The sequence below is a fragment of the Lycium barbarum genome, chromosome 10 (assembly GCF_019175385.1).
Source record: "Lycium barbarum isolate Lr01 chromosome 10, ASM1917538v2, whole genome shotgun sequence".
Lineage (NCBI taxonomy): Eukaryota > Viridiplantae > Streptophyta > Magnoliopsida > Solanales > Solanaceae > Lycium > Lycium barbarum.
In genome coordinates this window covers 26,686,602-26,703,296 of record NC_083346.1, presented here as the reverse complement: position 1 = coordinate 26,703,296, position 16,695 = coordinate 26,686,602, and the positions used below count along the sequence as shown (strand labels likewise).

Here is a 16,695-nt window from a genome sequence, read left to right as displayed (position 1 = left end):
GGGAGTGTGAGTGATGGAAATTTGGAAATGATTTTAAGCTGTGGAGCTTAGCTTAGCTAAGCTGCCTTTCTTGATTTTTTTTTTTTTTTTTTTTTTTTTGTCTTCCCCTCCATTTCTTTTTTCACTTTCTTAATTTTGGGCTGAGGTTACGTTTGATTTTTTGGCCGGTGAAGTTTCCATATTTGCTTACCCTTTTTTTTTTTTTTTTCTTTCAAGTGAATTTCCTTTTTTGATGTGAAACTGAAATTAAGTTTTTTTTTTTAATTGTTCTTTTTGGTACTTAATATTTGTTTTCTTTTTAATTTCATTAAGTTATTTTTATAAATTTTAATTTCTTCACGCACTTGTTGTCGATTGATTTTAAATACTTGTCCAACTCAACATCGAGGTGTGTTTTAATACAGAAGGAGTGATAGTTTAGGCAAAGGAACAATAGATAATTGAGGTATGAAACTCCCGAAAAAAGTGATAGTTTAGATGTGTTTTTGACCATTAATTTAACATTATTATATAGTAGGAGAAATCGCTTATAAAACAATTATTCATAATTTTGCATCTTTTTCTAGAAAAATAGACTTCAAATAAAAAATATATCTTTTCTTGAAAAAAAAAAAATTAAGGTTCTCATTGAAGTTTGGTTTTAGGCCACCAATAATATTAAGCCACCCTGAGCATTCTGAAAGAGAGAAACAGCTAAATAATGCGATAACCGAAATACAAGAAACAGATAATAATAGAAAATCAAAGAACAAGAAACTATAAGAATAATACAACTACTACTTATATGAAGTAGATACGATGCTCCAAACTATCGTCAAGCCTACTATCTACTAGCCATTCACCCTAATTCGCAATCTCTAATGTCGATAACAATAAATCTATAAACATAAACATCTACAACAACAACAACAACAACCCAGTGAAATCTCACAACGTGGGGTCAAACATAAACATCTATGTTTACAATATATTTAAGCTTTTTACATGATTCAAATCAAATATATAAAATTTATAATAACGTTGAAACAAAAATAGCATGAAGGGGAATCTTGACGAAACGATTATTATTTTGTGATTATGTATCAAGGGTTTAAGCTTCAAAAATATAATCCTAGAAAAATGCAAGATAAAATTAGGCATATAAATTTTAATATGGACCGACTCTTCTCCCAATTACACGCAAAACACAAGCTGAACGTATCATACTTCCTTTTTTAAGTGAGATATGAACAATTTATTTACTTATGTCCAATAATTTTGGGCAAAAGACTAGAAAAAAGCAAGAGGGGTAACAATACAGCTTCAAGCCTTCAGCCAAAGGCAGCTGAATTACAAGCTGGCTGAAGCCTCTCTAATTTATTTTATCATTTTCTGATTTCTGTGGGTTGGCACAAAATAATATAATCCACTACATATTTTTGAAGTTTTTTAATTGGCATAAAAAAAGAGACAGAAAGATACACCTAATAAGGATGCTTCTATGTTGGATATATTTAATTGAATTGCATGTTCTCTCGTGCATGTAACTAAGATGGTAACAACATACACTGGAATACCCACATGATTAATAATTACAATAGCAACTTAATCGATCAAACACCCCACATGCAATTTGGGGAATAATTTTTGTACATAAGTCACTGGGATAAATGTTTTTTAGTGATAATTGATTTTAAAATTACCACCTATATAAAAAAAAACAAAAATTCGATACATCAGGTTTATTCAATATTTCTGGTCTTATAAGTTATAACTGAACCTATTACTGTAAAAAAAAATTAGATTATTTAAAGAAAATTGTGTAAGTTAACCTAGATTAATAATTTATCTAAATAATTTTTGAATGTTAGTTCATGAATGATTTTTGTTAATATGATAGGAAAATGATATTATATGAAATCTATTTAGTAAAAATTCACAAGTGAACTAACATAAAAAAATAAAAAAAATAAAAAAAAAAGGCTAATAGCACTTTTGGTACCCTAGTTATTGGTAACTTCTTATTTTAGTCCTTCTGATGTCTAAAACTATTCATTTAATCTTCAATTCCTTAAACTACACACTTTTGATCCTTTTGCTTGTGAATAATCATAAATTTTCAAAATTATTAATCGCTCCATCATTTGAGTACTCATGTATATTATGTTAAGCTTGTATTGTTGCTCCATATTTGAGGTAATATACTTCTAAAAATAGTCAAAATATAACACATTTCCTACATTAAGGGACCAAAATTTACATTTCAATTAATTGAAGGTTAAATATGTCGAGTCATATATATATATCATAAGGGCCAAAATAAGAATTTTCAATAATTGAGCGACCAAAACGTTAATATACATAAAAGATCTCTTGAAAATGTGTTAAACTCTAACTAAAAATACAGACATAAATTAATTGCCAAATTCAGAAAGGGGTTTTAAAAACCTAAAAATCTTAGTTTTTTTAACCATGATTATATTCTTATATTTAATACTATAAGTTTTGTATCAATATCGTGTATTTTTTTAAGGGGAGCCTTGGAGTAACGATAAAGTTGTCTCCGTGTAACCTATAGGTCACGTGTTCGAGCCGTAGAAGCAGCCACTAATTCTTGCATTAAGGTTTTATATCACACCCCTTCGGGTGTGGCCCTTTCTCCGAACCTAGGAATGTGGGATGCTTTGTGCACCTGGCTGCTCTTTCTAATATCATGTATTGTTTTGTCCTTTTATTTTCTGATTATTTTCAATGGCCCATCCCATAAATAATGCAAGAAAATAATGGTCTAAAGAGTGATCGAAAGTCTATACCAAATTATAAGCTATTGAATCATTAGCTTAGTAATGTGAAAGCACAATTTGTTGGTTTCTCTCTGGTGGGGTCTTTTTTCTGTTTTTATTTTTATTTAATTTTTTGCCAATTAAAAGACATGAAAGTTGATTTGTCATCTATCACATATAATTTGAGATTCCAATGACCACGTCACTTTCTAGTCAATTGGAATGTAGTACTAGTGATTTGGTTTCTTAATAACATGTTTCTTGCTTGATTTGCAATGTTTCGTGAATTTCTTCGATTTAAAAATCCACAAGTATCTGAATTCTTTTAACCAAAACAATTTTGATGGAGAAGAGAAAACTAAATTCTTACGCATTAAAAGTTATTTAATATCAATTTGATTCATTGAGTTATGGCATACGTTTATTCAATTTCCAATTCATATAAAATGATTCAGTACAATCATTTGTCAAATAAAATAAAATTTCAGCATTTTCTTAAAAGAAATTCTCTAGTGGAAATTGAAACTTTTTGCAGGTAAATAGAACAATATTTTTAGAAATTAGATCAAAGCATTACCAGAAAAGAAAAGAAAAAAGACACCGTTTTTAACTGAAAACTATTCTTTATAATTTTAGAAAATAGGTATAAGTATTACTATAAAATGCTAGATATTTTCTTCGAAGAAAATGTCCAACTGCCACCTAAATATTTCAGCATCTAAAAGAGTTTAAATATTTAAGGGAGCGCTTTATCCCAATTTATAATTTTCCAGCGCGAATTCAGATTAATTCGTGTTTTGATGCAAGTACCGAACACTAGACACTGGATAAGAAATCAAAAAAAATATCAATAGGTAATATGCGACATTTGAGAGTTACAAGAAGAGAATCTACTTCATAACCCTATTTCTTTATTTCTTTCTATTCTAGGACAAAATCATTTTTTCATAAAATAGAATATTCTAATCATAAGTATAACTTAAAGTCCATAAAAAATAACATCTCAAATAAAAATAAAAATAAAAGCATTGGGGCCCTATTTCTTTATTTCTTTCTATTCTAGGATAAAATAGAATATTCTAATCATAAGTATAACTTAAAGTCCATAAAAGAAAAAACATCTGAAATAAAATAAAATAAAATATTGGTGCCACAATAATATTTTTGTTTATTAAAGAATACATCCATAAAAGAAATTACTTTCAGAAAGTAAAACCCATGAAGACTATACGAAAATGGAAATGATAACACCTTATTATTAAAAATGAATTTGTTAGTTAGGGAAAGTTAATATGTGAGTAGCCATCGTATTCGTTAACTAATCAAACTGATAATTCATACTTAATTAATATATTTTCATTCTTTTTAATATTTCAAGTAATTAGAAAAACAATAAAGACATCAAACCAACCTCACTTATAAGAATTAGTTAGCTTGTCTTTGTGGCTTAAAACGACTATCCAACTAAACCTAATCGACAATCAAAGCTAACAACGATTGTCAAAAAAATCAAAGCTAACAACCACAGGATTTAACTAGCATGTATTAGAATATGCAAAAATTAATAGAACGATATAGCTAGAGGAACAAGATATGCAAAAAAGTTAAAAGTCGTTGGTTTGTAAAGGTTTTAGCCGAATTTTATTATTTAATGTTAGCTAGGAAGCAAGTTGGAAAAAGACGGACAATAATCAATTTACTAGTTAGTATAATAATCCTAGAGGGATGAGAAATGAAATCTATCCGTTGTGGTTATTTTGATTATGAGTGCACGAAATTTGAATCAGGAACCGTAGTAATCCTATAGGATACGGTTATACGGTGTAGTAGCTTTTTTATTCATTTGTCCATTTGGATCATTTTTACCGGTGCACCGAGTGTTTACACCGAAAACTAATTTTTATATCGATCAGGACATTTAATCAGCCCCTAAAACATAGCTATCAGTTGAAGGTACAAAGTACAAACACTAAATATTTTACAAACGCTGGATTTTAAACAACAGCCATGAATGTGACTATTAGGGGCTATTGGTGCACTTCGCCCTAAAACAATTAAAAAAAAACCCAGTAACTAGTTGCACTCACACAAGAAACATTTTGCTTTCTAAGTCGATCGTCTTAGAACCTCTATATCCAAACGAAACTTCAATGTCTTTACGTATCTCATAATGAATTCAGCTTAAGATATACATACATAATAAAAGTTTCTTAAGAAATTTCAACATTGTTTGTTCCGTGGTGAATTATGTCCACTTATCCTCGACCAGAAGAAAACCCATCAATGCTTGGCTGAGCTCTTTCAAATTCAATACGCTTAGGAAACTACCAAAATAAGTTATCCAGTTGTCTGAGCTGCCTTTATTATACATGCCAAACAAGGTAACAGCAGCTAACAGGATAGTTCATGCGAAGTAGAAAATTCAATGGTCACTCCAGCTGGACATCCTTTTCATGGTTGATCTAAAAGAAATAATAACAGAAGTAGCCCGTTGTACAACAATACTGCTCAATAGTGATGTATCTATCAATGAAATTATTCCCGGATCAAGAAAGGCATAGCTACTTGGATTGCAACAAGATGAAAAAAGGGATTGTGTCGCAATCATTGAAAATCTCAACATTTAATCACCAAAAAGCCATTCTTGAGCATTTTTTGTAGGCTGCAGATAAACTGGACCTTGATGCTATAATGGATCACCCTTTCAAGTTATGCTAATAGTGGTGGCATAAGATTGCAGCAAGGTTAGTGCTTGCTCGGTTATAGCTCTGTTCCTAGCACGCTTAACCCAATCATCGACGACTGCTGCTGCGTGAGTGTCCTTTAAACCCTTCTCAAGCACATCAGCAGCTTCTGATAACTTTCCCTGAGCCAAGAAACTCTCAACTCTGTTTATGAGGGATTCAATTCCATCACCAGACTGGTCAGCCTCCCTAACCTGAAATCAGTACACACAATTATCTTATGAGGATAAAAATACGAATTCAGTAAACTTTACTTCAATAATCAGACTAGTTTAACTCAAAGGAGAGTAATGCAAAGAAACCTTTAACCAGGATGCAACACTAGCCAAAGAATGCGTCAAGATCCCACCACCACCTGGAGGAATCAGGCTAAAGTGCCGAAGTGTCCCCTTTAATGTATCAAACTGTTAAAAAGAGAAGTATTTAGAAACAGAACCATCCAGATTTTTCTCAGGTACAAGCATCAGCAACAAATTGTAACAAAGAAAATATCTGCAGACTTCAATGTACGAGCAACAAATTCCAATAAAGAAAACCCTGCTATAGTTAACCTCCCCCCCCCCCCCCCCCTCTCAAAAAACACACAAAAGACTTTAGGCACAAGGAGCAAAAGAAAAACAAATTCAGCATAGCAGCAGAAATCACATAATTCATGAGGAACAAGTCGACTGTTAACATATTAAATGATCGAAAGAAAAGCAAATTTAAAAACTAGGATATCTTAAACAGTGACCAAATTCCTCCATCACAGTCTGACATATTGTTTTTAGAGTGATGATTCAACCAGGACAGGAAATAAGAAACCAAAAAAAGATCCATTTGAGATTGCCGAAAATATTAAACGTATAGGTAGTTAGTAGCAAATTTGATATTAGAGGTTCAAATTACTAGAATTATTTTTATAGCAGTACATCTGCTTTCTCAAACGTTAGGGAAAAATTTTAGCTTCAAATTTGATAATAATAAACGATGTGAAATCCCATTTTGTGACAATAGCCTTTCTTCCGGAAAAATGGATCTTATGGGATGGTCCAGAGAATTTTCGTGTACGGATTTGAATTCTTGAAGCATAAATTGATTCAAACTCTGTTATACCATGGTAGGACAACAACAAATATACTTTCCTTTAGAATCTGGATCCTTGCTTTACCAATGCATCACCTCCTCTACCATTCCATTTCTAATGATTTCTTCTTCACCGACATGGAGAAACAAATTATGTATCAGGTTCTTTATTTTTCGGACTTAGCATGAAACTCAGAGACAAACAAATGCAATGCGAAAAGAAGATTTCTCCTGCTTTATTAGTAAGAATGTAGCGAAAAGGAAACAACAATGCACAGCATGGAAAGAACTCTATACGCTAAAGAAAAAAAGGAGAAAAATATTCCTTTTCGTTTCCTTTAGTAAGGGGGGGAGAGAGAGAAGTTAGTAAGTGGATATCCCATCAAGGCTTTATAATAGTGGTAAATAGAGGTTGCAAGCAACAAGCAAGAAGCCGATTACAACCACAGGGAATGTTCAACGCTAAATCACAGCACAATGCATAATATTACAGTGTGTCAGATACTTGCCTTATGATTCAGTTGTAACACAGTATCTGAACCATATTTCCGTGTTTCTTCTGGAAGAGAAGATAGAACCAACTCCACCAGTGAGTTGTTATCTATCCCTTCAAGAGAAGTGTGAAGAACTTCTATTTCTTTTTGAATTGGTAACCCCCTGGACAGTGCATCTTCCAGAGCAAGCACCCCCTGCAATAATGAACAATCAAAGGAGGAAATTAGTTAAAAGGGGTCTTTACAAAAATGAATAGAGGTATATGACCCTCTATATACATGGACGATTCTGACATAACACAAAGGCGATATGTCATATTTTGTAGAGGGTCATTAATCACTTCACCCCAATCAAAGGATCCCATGCGTAGCTTAAAGACTTGTACAGGTTTTAATATATGAGTGATTGGAAAGCATAGTTTGTATCCAAATTTTCCATTCTAATACCCTTGCCAACACTTAAGGATACTTAAATAATTGGCCTGATAATACAATTGTAGAAAAATAACTGGCTTTACAGTTCAACAAACAAAGAACAAATAAGTGTCAGATCACCCCGTTCTACCTCAGCAACAACCACTGTGCTATTCTTTTGGTTGGATGCATCGCGTTACTTATGTTTTAAATGGATAATTTGTTTAAGTTCCAAAAGTTATTTGCTTTTATTGACAAATATGGTTTTAAATTTCAACATCAGAATGAGAAGACATCACCTTGTTAAATTGCAATATGAATTTCCTTGCATTTATTGACAAATATGGTTTTAAATCTCAACTTCAGAACAAGACATCACCTTGTTAAATTGCAGTATGAATTTCCTTCACTTAATACACATTTTTTTCCCCTTAATATACATTATCTTTGGGGAAGATATAGACTTCATGAAGCATGAAAGCCAATGGCCATTTTTTTTTTTCCGATTAGTACATGAGAGAAGTAATCGACCAGAACTATAGGAGGAAGATGAAGAGTCCCAACCTTGAGTATCAGAAGTTATTTAGCAATAGCATATGTGAAAGATGGTGTTACTGGAATGGTGATTACCAGGAACAAGTGAGATTGTTACATCAGAATTTTTTTAGCATAGATTTAGGAAAGCTGTGATTGTTCGAAACAGAATTCAAGATTATATTTTACAGAGAAATGGGAGCTGTTAACCAAATTATTCCGTGCTTTTACATGTGTTAATGATATTTCAGGAAAACAGAAAATGGCTACATTAGTTAGTTATGGAGAATACCAGCTAGTGTAGCCGTTACATGGTCACTGGAAGGGGATATGGCTTCTGATGAGAAATTTTTGGCAGAGTTAGCGGAAACTTCAATTTTCCAGATGTATTCAATATCAACTTTTGGTTGGAAAAAGCGATACGTTTAGACATGTTACCTAATTGTGCCTTTGTTTCTTTTATGTGTTGGCAACAGTAGTTTAGGACGGAGAAAAAGGTTACAGTTAAAACTTATCACAAGGAGATTCTCTCTCCCCCCCCCCCCCCCCCCCCTCTCTCTCAAACACACACAACCAGTCCTCAATTTTGCCTTCTTTAAACATTAAGAGACAAAAGGCTGAAAACAAAAAACAACGAGAACACCATCAATTTAAAGAAATCAGATAATGAAGATGAAATGTTAAAAACCAGTGGTTGCTATAATTTAAGGTGCCATTTGACGGATATTAGCGTGTTTAACAGATCTCTTTACTAGGGCATGGCTAAAGCTAGTCCAGTAGCACCAACGTCCATCATGTAATAGTTAGTAAACAGAAGTGAACTGAACGCGGCTGAGAAAGGATGGAATTGATGTTATTAAGAATCAGACTGGTTGATTTATGGTTTTCAAATCTTCGAGATGTTTCTAGTTGAGATGAAATTGATTGTCTGGAAATTCCAATTGAATTTAAAAGACTGGTTTAGACCTTTTGGGATATGATACCAGATGTTTCCAAATTCTAGCAGAATAGTCATTTACATAAAGAAAGGACTATATCTACATAGTTTTGCAGTTACGTCATATAAGTGGAGAGGCAAATATAGCAACCATATACACTAACATATGTGAAGAGGGCAATATAGCAACCATATGTGATAATATTCTGTTAGTATTTCAACGATATTCTGGACTAAAGAACAGTATCATCCCTGATGGCGGAATTCTTCAGAATGAAAGAATTTATGTATATGTTTTCTCACGCCCACCCTTGGGATAAAAGATTTTTATCAAAAAGGAGGGAGAATAGAGAAATAAAAAGAAAAGCACAATAGAAACAGATAAGTTACCAGAGCAAGCTTGTGAACAGAATGACTCTGGCGAGCCTCTTCAGACCGTGCATAAAATGCCATGCACAGAGCATTTATCTGTAACACAATAAAAACTCAAATCATATCATCAACCATAGAAAATGCCAAGCACTTGAACAACTGAGCTATGAAGAAACACACCAGAGAGTAGTGTTTGAAGATAAGTGGAAGTAAGAATATATGAACTGCAAATACAGCTAACATAGAAAGAGACCTAGGTTAATTCTCCAAAAGAAGGGTATAAACAAAAATATAACAGAATTATAAGAAAATTGTTTGGCAAAGAGGAACGTTGCTGGAGTGTTGTGCCATGGGAGGATACCTACCAAAGTGAAAGACAAGTTCAATAGAACGATTCTAAGACTAGCAATGTTATGTGGGAGTGCATGATGGGCTTTCTCAGGGTGAAATGGTGGGTCTCGAATGCCAACAAATTCACAAGATGAGCATGACCTAGACCCATATGTCCAGATGAATATGCGCTCATACCATGTTAGACAATGAAAAATCAAAACATCTTACAGAAAGTGCAAGTAATACAGAGGATTAAAAAAAGAGAAGATCACGTGAGATAATTTGTATATGTCCGACGTAAATCTTGAAATGTACCGACTCGTAGATATGACACCATAATGATTTTTTTCTAAATGACACTGATGATTAAAGGTGTTAAAAGGAGGAAGAGGGACACCTAAAGTTATATACAAGGAAGTTGTTTCAAAAGACATAAAAGTTCTGGCGAGAAATACAAACTTAACAAAAATTAGATGGTAGCAAAAGCCAATATAGGTGATACCAACAAGTAAGGATTAGAGCTTGCAATGTTGGTTCACTACTTCACTTGCATCAGGTCCAAAGGTACAGTAGGAGCCATTTTAGTATGTTTATAGATTTGTATGTCTGTAGACAATGTAGAGAAAGTCTAGCCTAAGAAAACGCCAAACAATTGACTATTGATAGGAAAGGGTATGAACAGAGTGGTATGTCAAGAAGACTCATATAGCTGAGCCAAAGAGTTCGAGATTGAGGCGTAATTGTTATTATTGTTGTAAAAGATTAAGATATAGAACTTTTAGCAGACATTCAACATAGGACAATTCTGATATATACCTTCTGGGCAAGTGGTAAGATTCCTATTGGGACAAAAGAAAAAGAAACATACAATTGAGCAATCCAGAAACGCCGAATGCATGACAAAGAATGTAATCTGTCTCCCATCCGTCATACAAGGCATCTCCTGTTTCTTTAGCCGTTATTACACTTGCTGTAATGTGAAACCTTAACATACGCCATAGCCAAAGCAAGAAATGAAGCCATACATACAGCGATATAGACTAATGAAAAAAATGAAGAAATAACTGCAGTCAATCACATCAGTTATTTCCTAATGCACGGCAGACAAAAATTGTACTTGTATCCCCAAACAAAAGAGAATCAAAACAAGGGCTTTGCTCGCCAACAATATTTTAATGGAGCAGTCATGCTGGAGTAGGTTTTTTGCCATTTAGCAAAGAATAGGATGCAGGTGTTGGTCTAAACAGAATTTAGGATAGCAAATTATCTGGGTTCCAAAATCTCCTTCTATAGATGCTTTAAGGCAGGGACAGTTTCTAACCCGCAGTTGAATTGGAATGTGCATAATAATTCAATGATTGGTGTAAAATCAAATAAAAAAAGAAACTTCTATATGTGGAAAACTAATATCAGCAGAAGCTTTACATGGAGATTGGCTTCAGCCATTTTTTCAATTTGAGATGCTTTCTCACTTGCGATAGCTGCATCCAATTCTGCTTTAGCTAACTCCTGGGCTTTTTTCAACTTTAGTTCTGCTTCAGCTTCCTGCAATTACGAATCTGCATAAGTCTGCTGGACAGAAAACAAAGGAATTTTTTTATATAGTCTTAAGAGAATATAGTACCTTTTCCTCAAGCTCTGTCTTGTGTTCTTCTTCTAATTTTTCTTTAAGTGATTTCAAAGCTGCGATGGCTTTTGCTCTTTCTTTTTTCAGTTCCTAATAAAGAAAGAAGTCAAATGTGGCAATGAATAGTTAGAGAACTGGAGTTATGATGAAACGCAGCAGCCTATATGAGGTAAAATAGGAAACCAATAACAAAGGTGCTACAACCTTATCCAGTAAAGCCTCACGTTCAGCATACATAAGTTCCCTGGCCCTGGCATCCTTAAGTTCCTTTTCATATCTCTCCTAAATCATGTGAGCAGAAAAAGATTAAATAATGATAATAACAACAACAAGCAGCAACACGATTAAAAAGCAAATCATGCGGAAGAAATAACACAAATCTTTAGAGTAAAGCATCACAATAATGTTATAACATCCTCTTTTCAAAATTCTGCAGAACTCTTAAAGGGCTCACACCTTTATATATTTCTTTTCTTCAGCAAATAAGCGAGCATCTATCTCTGCTTGTCTCCTCTCAGCTTCATGAAGAGCTTGTAAGAAATCAAGCACCAGTTTTCCATCCTTTGTTATGTAGGCATCATCCTGATCTTCAACAACCTTCAGTTTCATAACGTAAAGGTTAAGGAAAACCAAATATGCGATTCCCTCCATCCCTCTCTCATATCCTTTTGTCTATCTTTTTCTTTTCTTTTTTTTTTGGGGGGTGGGGGGTTGAGGAAGGACAATATACCTTGTGCTTGTCAGAGGAGGTTGTAGGGGTAGCTCCACCCCCATTTCTCAAATAGTATTCATCAAGGAGGGAACTAGGTTTTTCATCATGATGAGGAGCATCCTTCAAAAAGCAGCTGTTCAGACTGTGACAAAATTTGTAACTCAGAAGATAAAACTGTCAGCACAGATTGGTTTATACCTCCATCTTGTCTCGACTGGTTACATGATCTGGAGACATGGTACTAGCCTCCTTTTCATTCTGAAGTGTATCAGCCTGCGTAAGGGTTGGCGTGATTTCAATTGCCTCAGACTGCACTGCATCAGTAGTTACCTCTGGGCTCTTCACGTCCAAAGTGTCTTCAGGTGACTGAGTAGAACTAAGTCTTGCTTCATCAGGTGTCACACTTTCCTGATGGGAGCTGGGTGATAATTCTTTTACTTCAGTATAGTTGGCTTCTCCGCCAGTAATCTCTGATGAATCTTTTACCTGTAATTGACTTTCTGATCCCGTTTTGCTTGGCTCTTCTGGTCCAGAGAGATCTTGTCGAGTTCCAATGCTCTCGTCTGTTTGCTCCAGACTATCAGACTCAACATCTGGTCTTCCTAAAGTTTCACTATCTAGTGAGACTTCACTACTTTCCTTTAGCTCCTTCACATCTTGAGTGCCAGTTCCTTCCCTGGCTAATTCAGGGGTAGAATAGGGCTCTTTAATAAGATACTTATCTAAATATCCAGTTTGATAAGCTGCAACGAACCCAGCACTTAAAGCAAAAGTTCCGATAATGAATCTCGGCAAGAGACTCCCTGTTTCTGTGGGCTTGCCAGTTGAACCTGGCCCCCGTGGTTGCCCATTTTGTTTAGGTGAGACTGAGAACTCTCTTCGGGAAAAAAGATAGGAAGGTACCTGAACCCATATACCAAAAAACAAATGGGTATACGAGAATTCAATGTGATCTAGTTAATGCAAGACATAACACTAGTATTCAAAGAAACTGCATGGATCAATTTTTTTTTCTCTTATTTTTATTGTGATAAAGTGAAAAGGGAAAAAACAAGCAGATGATAATACAACATCATCATTCATGAAATTTTGCTAGTGCCTTAATCATCATTCGTGAAATTTTGCTTGGGTCTCCACCACCCACAACAGATTTTTTTCAAAGAAAAGAACATGACAACAACAACACATCCAGTGTAATCCCACAAGTGGGATCTGGGGAGGGTAGTGTTTACGCAGATCTGATAGACCCTCGGCTCAAGGAAAAGCATATCAAAACAGTACGAAAAAGAAATCGCGGAAATGAAGAAGCCAAGGCAAAAATACTAAAGATAGCATGACAAAGCATTATGAACAAATAGGAAGAGTAACTAGAACAAAATAATGGTATAATCGAAGTACAAGATACGACAGATAGTAACAGAAATCAAAGAACAAGAAGCTACAAGAATAATACTACGACTACTAGTATGGAAGGATAAGCGAGACAAGGCTCAACTACTTACTAGCCTTCTACCCTAATTTGTATCTCTCAGCACCCACAACAGATAATTTTTCCAAAGAAAAGAACATTCGTTATCTAATTTTAACATGAAAATAAGACAAACATTCTAAAAGTACCTGTGTTGTAACCTCCATTGGAATTCTTTTTACTGAATGACCAGCCGAAAGTCGCAGGATGGACCTGTAAAAGAAAAAGTAGAAAAATTAGTTCGACGGCTTTATTTCTCAATCGTCAAACAACAGATTTCACTTCAGCCCCAATTCTTTTCATTCAAATACTTCTGTAAAATTAATACTAGAGTTTTCAACTAGAAAACTGATGACAAAATCGACAATCACAAACTAAATGTATCACTATGTAAAAAAACCAACAATTTTCAAACAAGAAAAATTAGCCCAACCGCTTTGTTTCTCAATTTCCAAACAACGAAATTACTCAACCCTAATTCTTTTCATTCAAATACTTCTATAGAATTCATACCAGAGTTTTCAACTAATAAAATCAATAACAAAATCGACAATCACAAACTACCTATCCGATGTATCACTACAGAAAGAAGAAAAAAACACTCTAGAAGAGTTAGCGTAATTATGTTGTTAAAAAAATGAACAAAAGCTAAGAATATGAGAGTGTATATATTGATAACTGTACAAATAGAGATTTGGTTTAGGGTTACGTACCTTCGCAACATGGTTATATTGAGTTGATTCCAATGGCTGTGCTTCAGCACGGCGATCTCATTTGCTTCTCTTATTACACTCCCCTTTTTCTTTATTCGTTGTGCATCCCAAACTTATTACAATTCCTTTATTTCTCCTCTTGAATTACTCCATGCTTTTTTCTTTTTGTATTCTGACTTTTTTTTTTCTTTTCACTTTTTATTGCATTATTATTTTGAGACTATGACAAATATTTTCGTTTATATTTCGGGTACATTATAAAAATGGGAGAAAATGATAAAAAGGTTTTTTTTATTAAGTATCAAAAATCAATATGTTTGCTTTTCGTCAAATATTAACAACTTGAATATTAATTCATGGGTTCTTTCTTAATCACCTTTCAATCACGTAGCATAACAGCTATTATTAATCGGATAACTTAAACATAATAAACATTAATCTCAATATATATATATATATATATATATATATATATATATATATATATATCCATAATGTGTTAATAGCATATAAATATTGTCGATTGGTATAATTTCAGCTTAGCTTTTTATGCAATGGCAAATCAAATCAAACATTTTCATTATTTCTAAAATTAATACACGTGTCGACAAAAAATTAGTAGGCGTTTGGCCATGAAAACCGAATATTTTTCACTTTATTTGGAATTTGAAGTTGGAAGTTGTATTTGGTAATAGTTTTTGCAAAAACTATTTGGTTGTTTGAATGTACTGAATTTTTTTTAAAGAAAAAAATGAAAACAAGATTTTAGTTGTTTTTTGAAATTCTAAATACAACTTCAGCTTGTATTTGGAATTTCCATGATCAAACGTTGATATTTAAATAAAGTGGAAAAAAATGTGAAAAAAGAGAAAAAAATTCACGGCCAAACGGGTTATTCTACCAAGTTGATTTTGAATTGACTTTTGGAGCTTTTGAATTTTCTTGAGACATTATTCACAATTCGTTAACTTATAACTTTACACATTTGCCTTATTAAGATAGTAGAACTTATTGTTCCAAAAGAATAAAAAAAAAATGTTGAAACAACTTCTACCAACTTTTGTTTCACTACTCTTAAAGTTATGACGTTGATTCTAGTTAAAAGTGTTTTTTTTTTAATAAATTGAGTCAAGTTATCATGTTCATATCTCTTTAATCATGTCAAATAGTTTTTTAATGTCGTGTAGCCCATCATATTCCATCTCACCATTTCTCATTCACAACTTTAAGTATTTATGATATCACTAACGTTAAGGTTTGATGCATTAAGAATTAAGATTCAATACTTGCTAATCAACATCGAGAAACCTCAATTAATATCGAGCATTTTTTATGGAATGGCTTAATGATGTTATTCCTCATATGAAATCGGAAAGGAAGCTAATGAATCTATGGTCACAGTAATGACGAATCCGCTATAGGAGATAAAAAGAACAATAGGTGAACGAAGTTGGATGTTGACACCAAACAACAATTTTTTTTCTTATTTTGAAAAAGCTAGTGGCCGCGTGTGAATTATTTAAAAGCAAATGACGACCTGATTCAATATTATTCAAACTTTGAATTATCAAGAGCTTCAGTTCACCTTCAATGGTGAAACTCAATTCTCATTTACTCGAGAAGAAAGGAGAAACAGATAAATGTGAGAAGCTCAAATTGGGAATGAAAACTTCTAACTTCCATTCACTGATTGCTGAGTTATTTATACAAGATGAAATCCAAAATTTCTAATCCTAACTAACTTGACTCGTACAGATAATCGACAGCTAAGTGAAAGCTAATGAGCTCCTTCCACTAACTAACTAATAACACTATAACTAACCAACTATTATCCTAACTAACTGTGCTGACTCAGTATCAATATGATGAAGAGAAATTAACCCTTCTTGCAGATGGACCTAACAAAGTGGTAGTCAACCTCAATGTGCTTGGTTCTTTTATGGAGAACGGGATTTCTGGCAATATGTTGAGCAGATTGCTATCACAATAAACTGAAATTAGACTAAAAAAAAAATGTCAAAACTCAGTAAAGAGTCTACTCAACCAGACGAGTTCCCCCAACCACTCTCCTTAGAGCTCTATACTCTGCCTCGGCTGAAGATAAATATATAGTTTCTTGCTTCTTAAACTTCCAGTTGACAGGGTTGTCTCTAAGTAACACAATGTATCCTGAAACAGATTTCCTCGAGTCAAGGCAAGTAGCCCAATCTGAATTACAGTATGCCTTCATGGTGTATTCTGGTTTGTTAGAGAAGAAGATTCCCAAAGTGGGAACCTTTTTCAAGTATCTGAGCATGTGCATTGCAGCTTCCAAGTAGGGTTGTCTACTCCAAATGCAATGTCAAGTCTGGTGTTGATCGGTAAATTAAGTTTGCCAACCAATTTTCTGTAATGAGTTGGGTTAGATAAAAGATCACCTTCCTTGGCTCCAACTTCACATTAGGATCAAGGGGTGAACTGAGATTGCTATATTGGTGACAATCAAATTCCTTGAGTAAATCTAAAAGAAATTTCTTCTGT

General features: G+C 33.6%; 1 protein-coding gene across 1 annotated transcript; it reads right to left on the bottom strand.

Annotated features, from left to right (window-relative positions):
• Window positions 1–4,896: 4,896 nt before the first annotated feature.
• Window positions 4,897–14,345, bottom strand: LOC132613490 (MICOS complex subunit MIC60, mitochondrial). Its single transcript, XM_060327521.1, has 12 exons — window positions 14,176–14,345; window positions 13,612–13,675; window positions 12,193–12,897; window positions 12,013–12,114; window positions 11,739–11,879; window positions 11,487–11,564; window positions 11,280–11,372; window positions 11,081–11,200; window positions 9,341–9,418; window positions 7,081–7,260; window positions 5,809–5,910; window positions 4,897–5,700 (listed from the first exon to the last, which is right to left on the bottom strand). Exons 1-12 carry the CDS (start codon window positions 14,184–14,186, stop codon window positions 5,467–5,469), a joined length of 1,908 nt encoding a protein of 635 aa, XP_060183504.1. The 5' UTR covers window positions 14,187–14,345; the 3' UTR covers window positions 4,897–5,466.
• Window positions 14,346–16,695: the final 2,350 nt, after the last annotated feature.

Excerpts from the sequence above, each read along its gene's own strand:
- LOC132613490 (XM_060327521.1), bottom strand. Across the intron at positions 11,201-11,279 it reads AGACAGAGCTTGAGGAAAAG|GAAGCTGAAGCAGAACTAAA; the intron begins GTACTATATTCT and ends TCGTAATTGCAG. Across the intron at positions 9,419-11,080 it reads TGGCTGAAGCCAATCTCCAT|ATAAATGCTCTGTGCATGGC; the intron begins GTAAAGCTTCTG and ends ATTGTGTTACAG.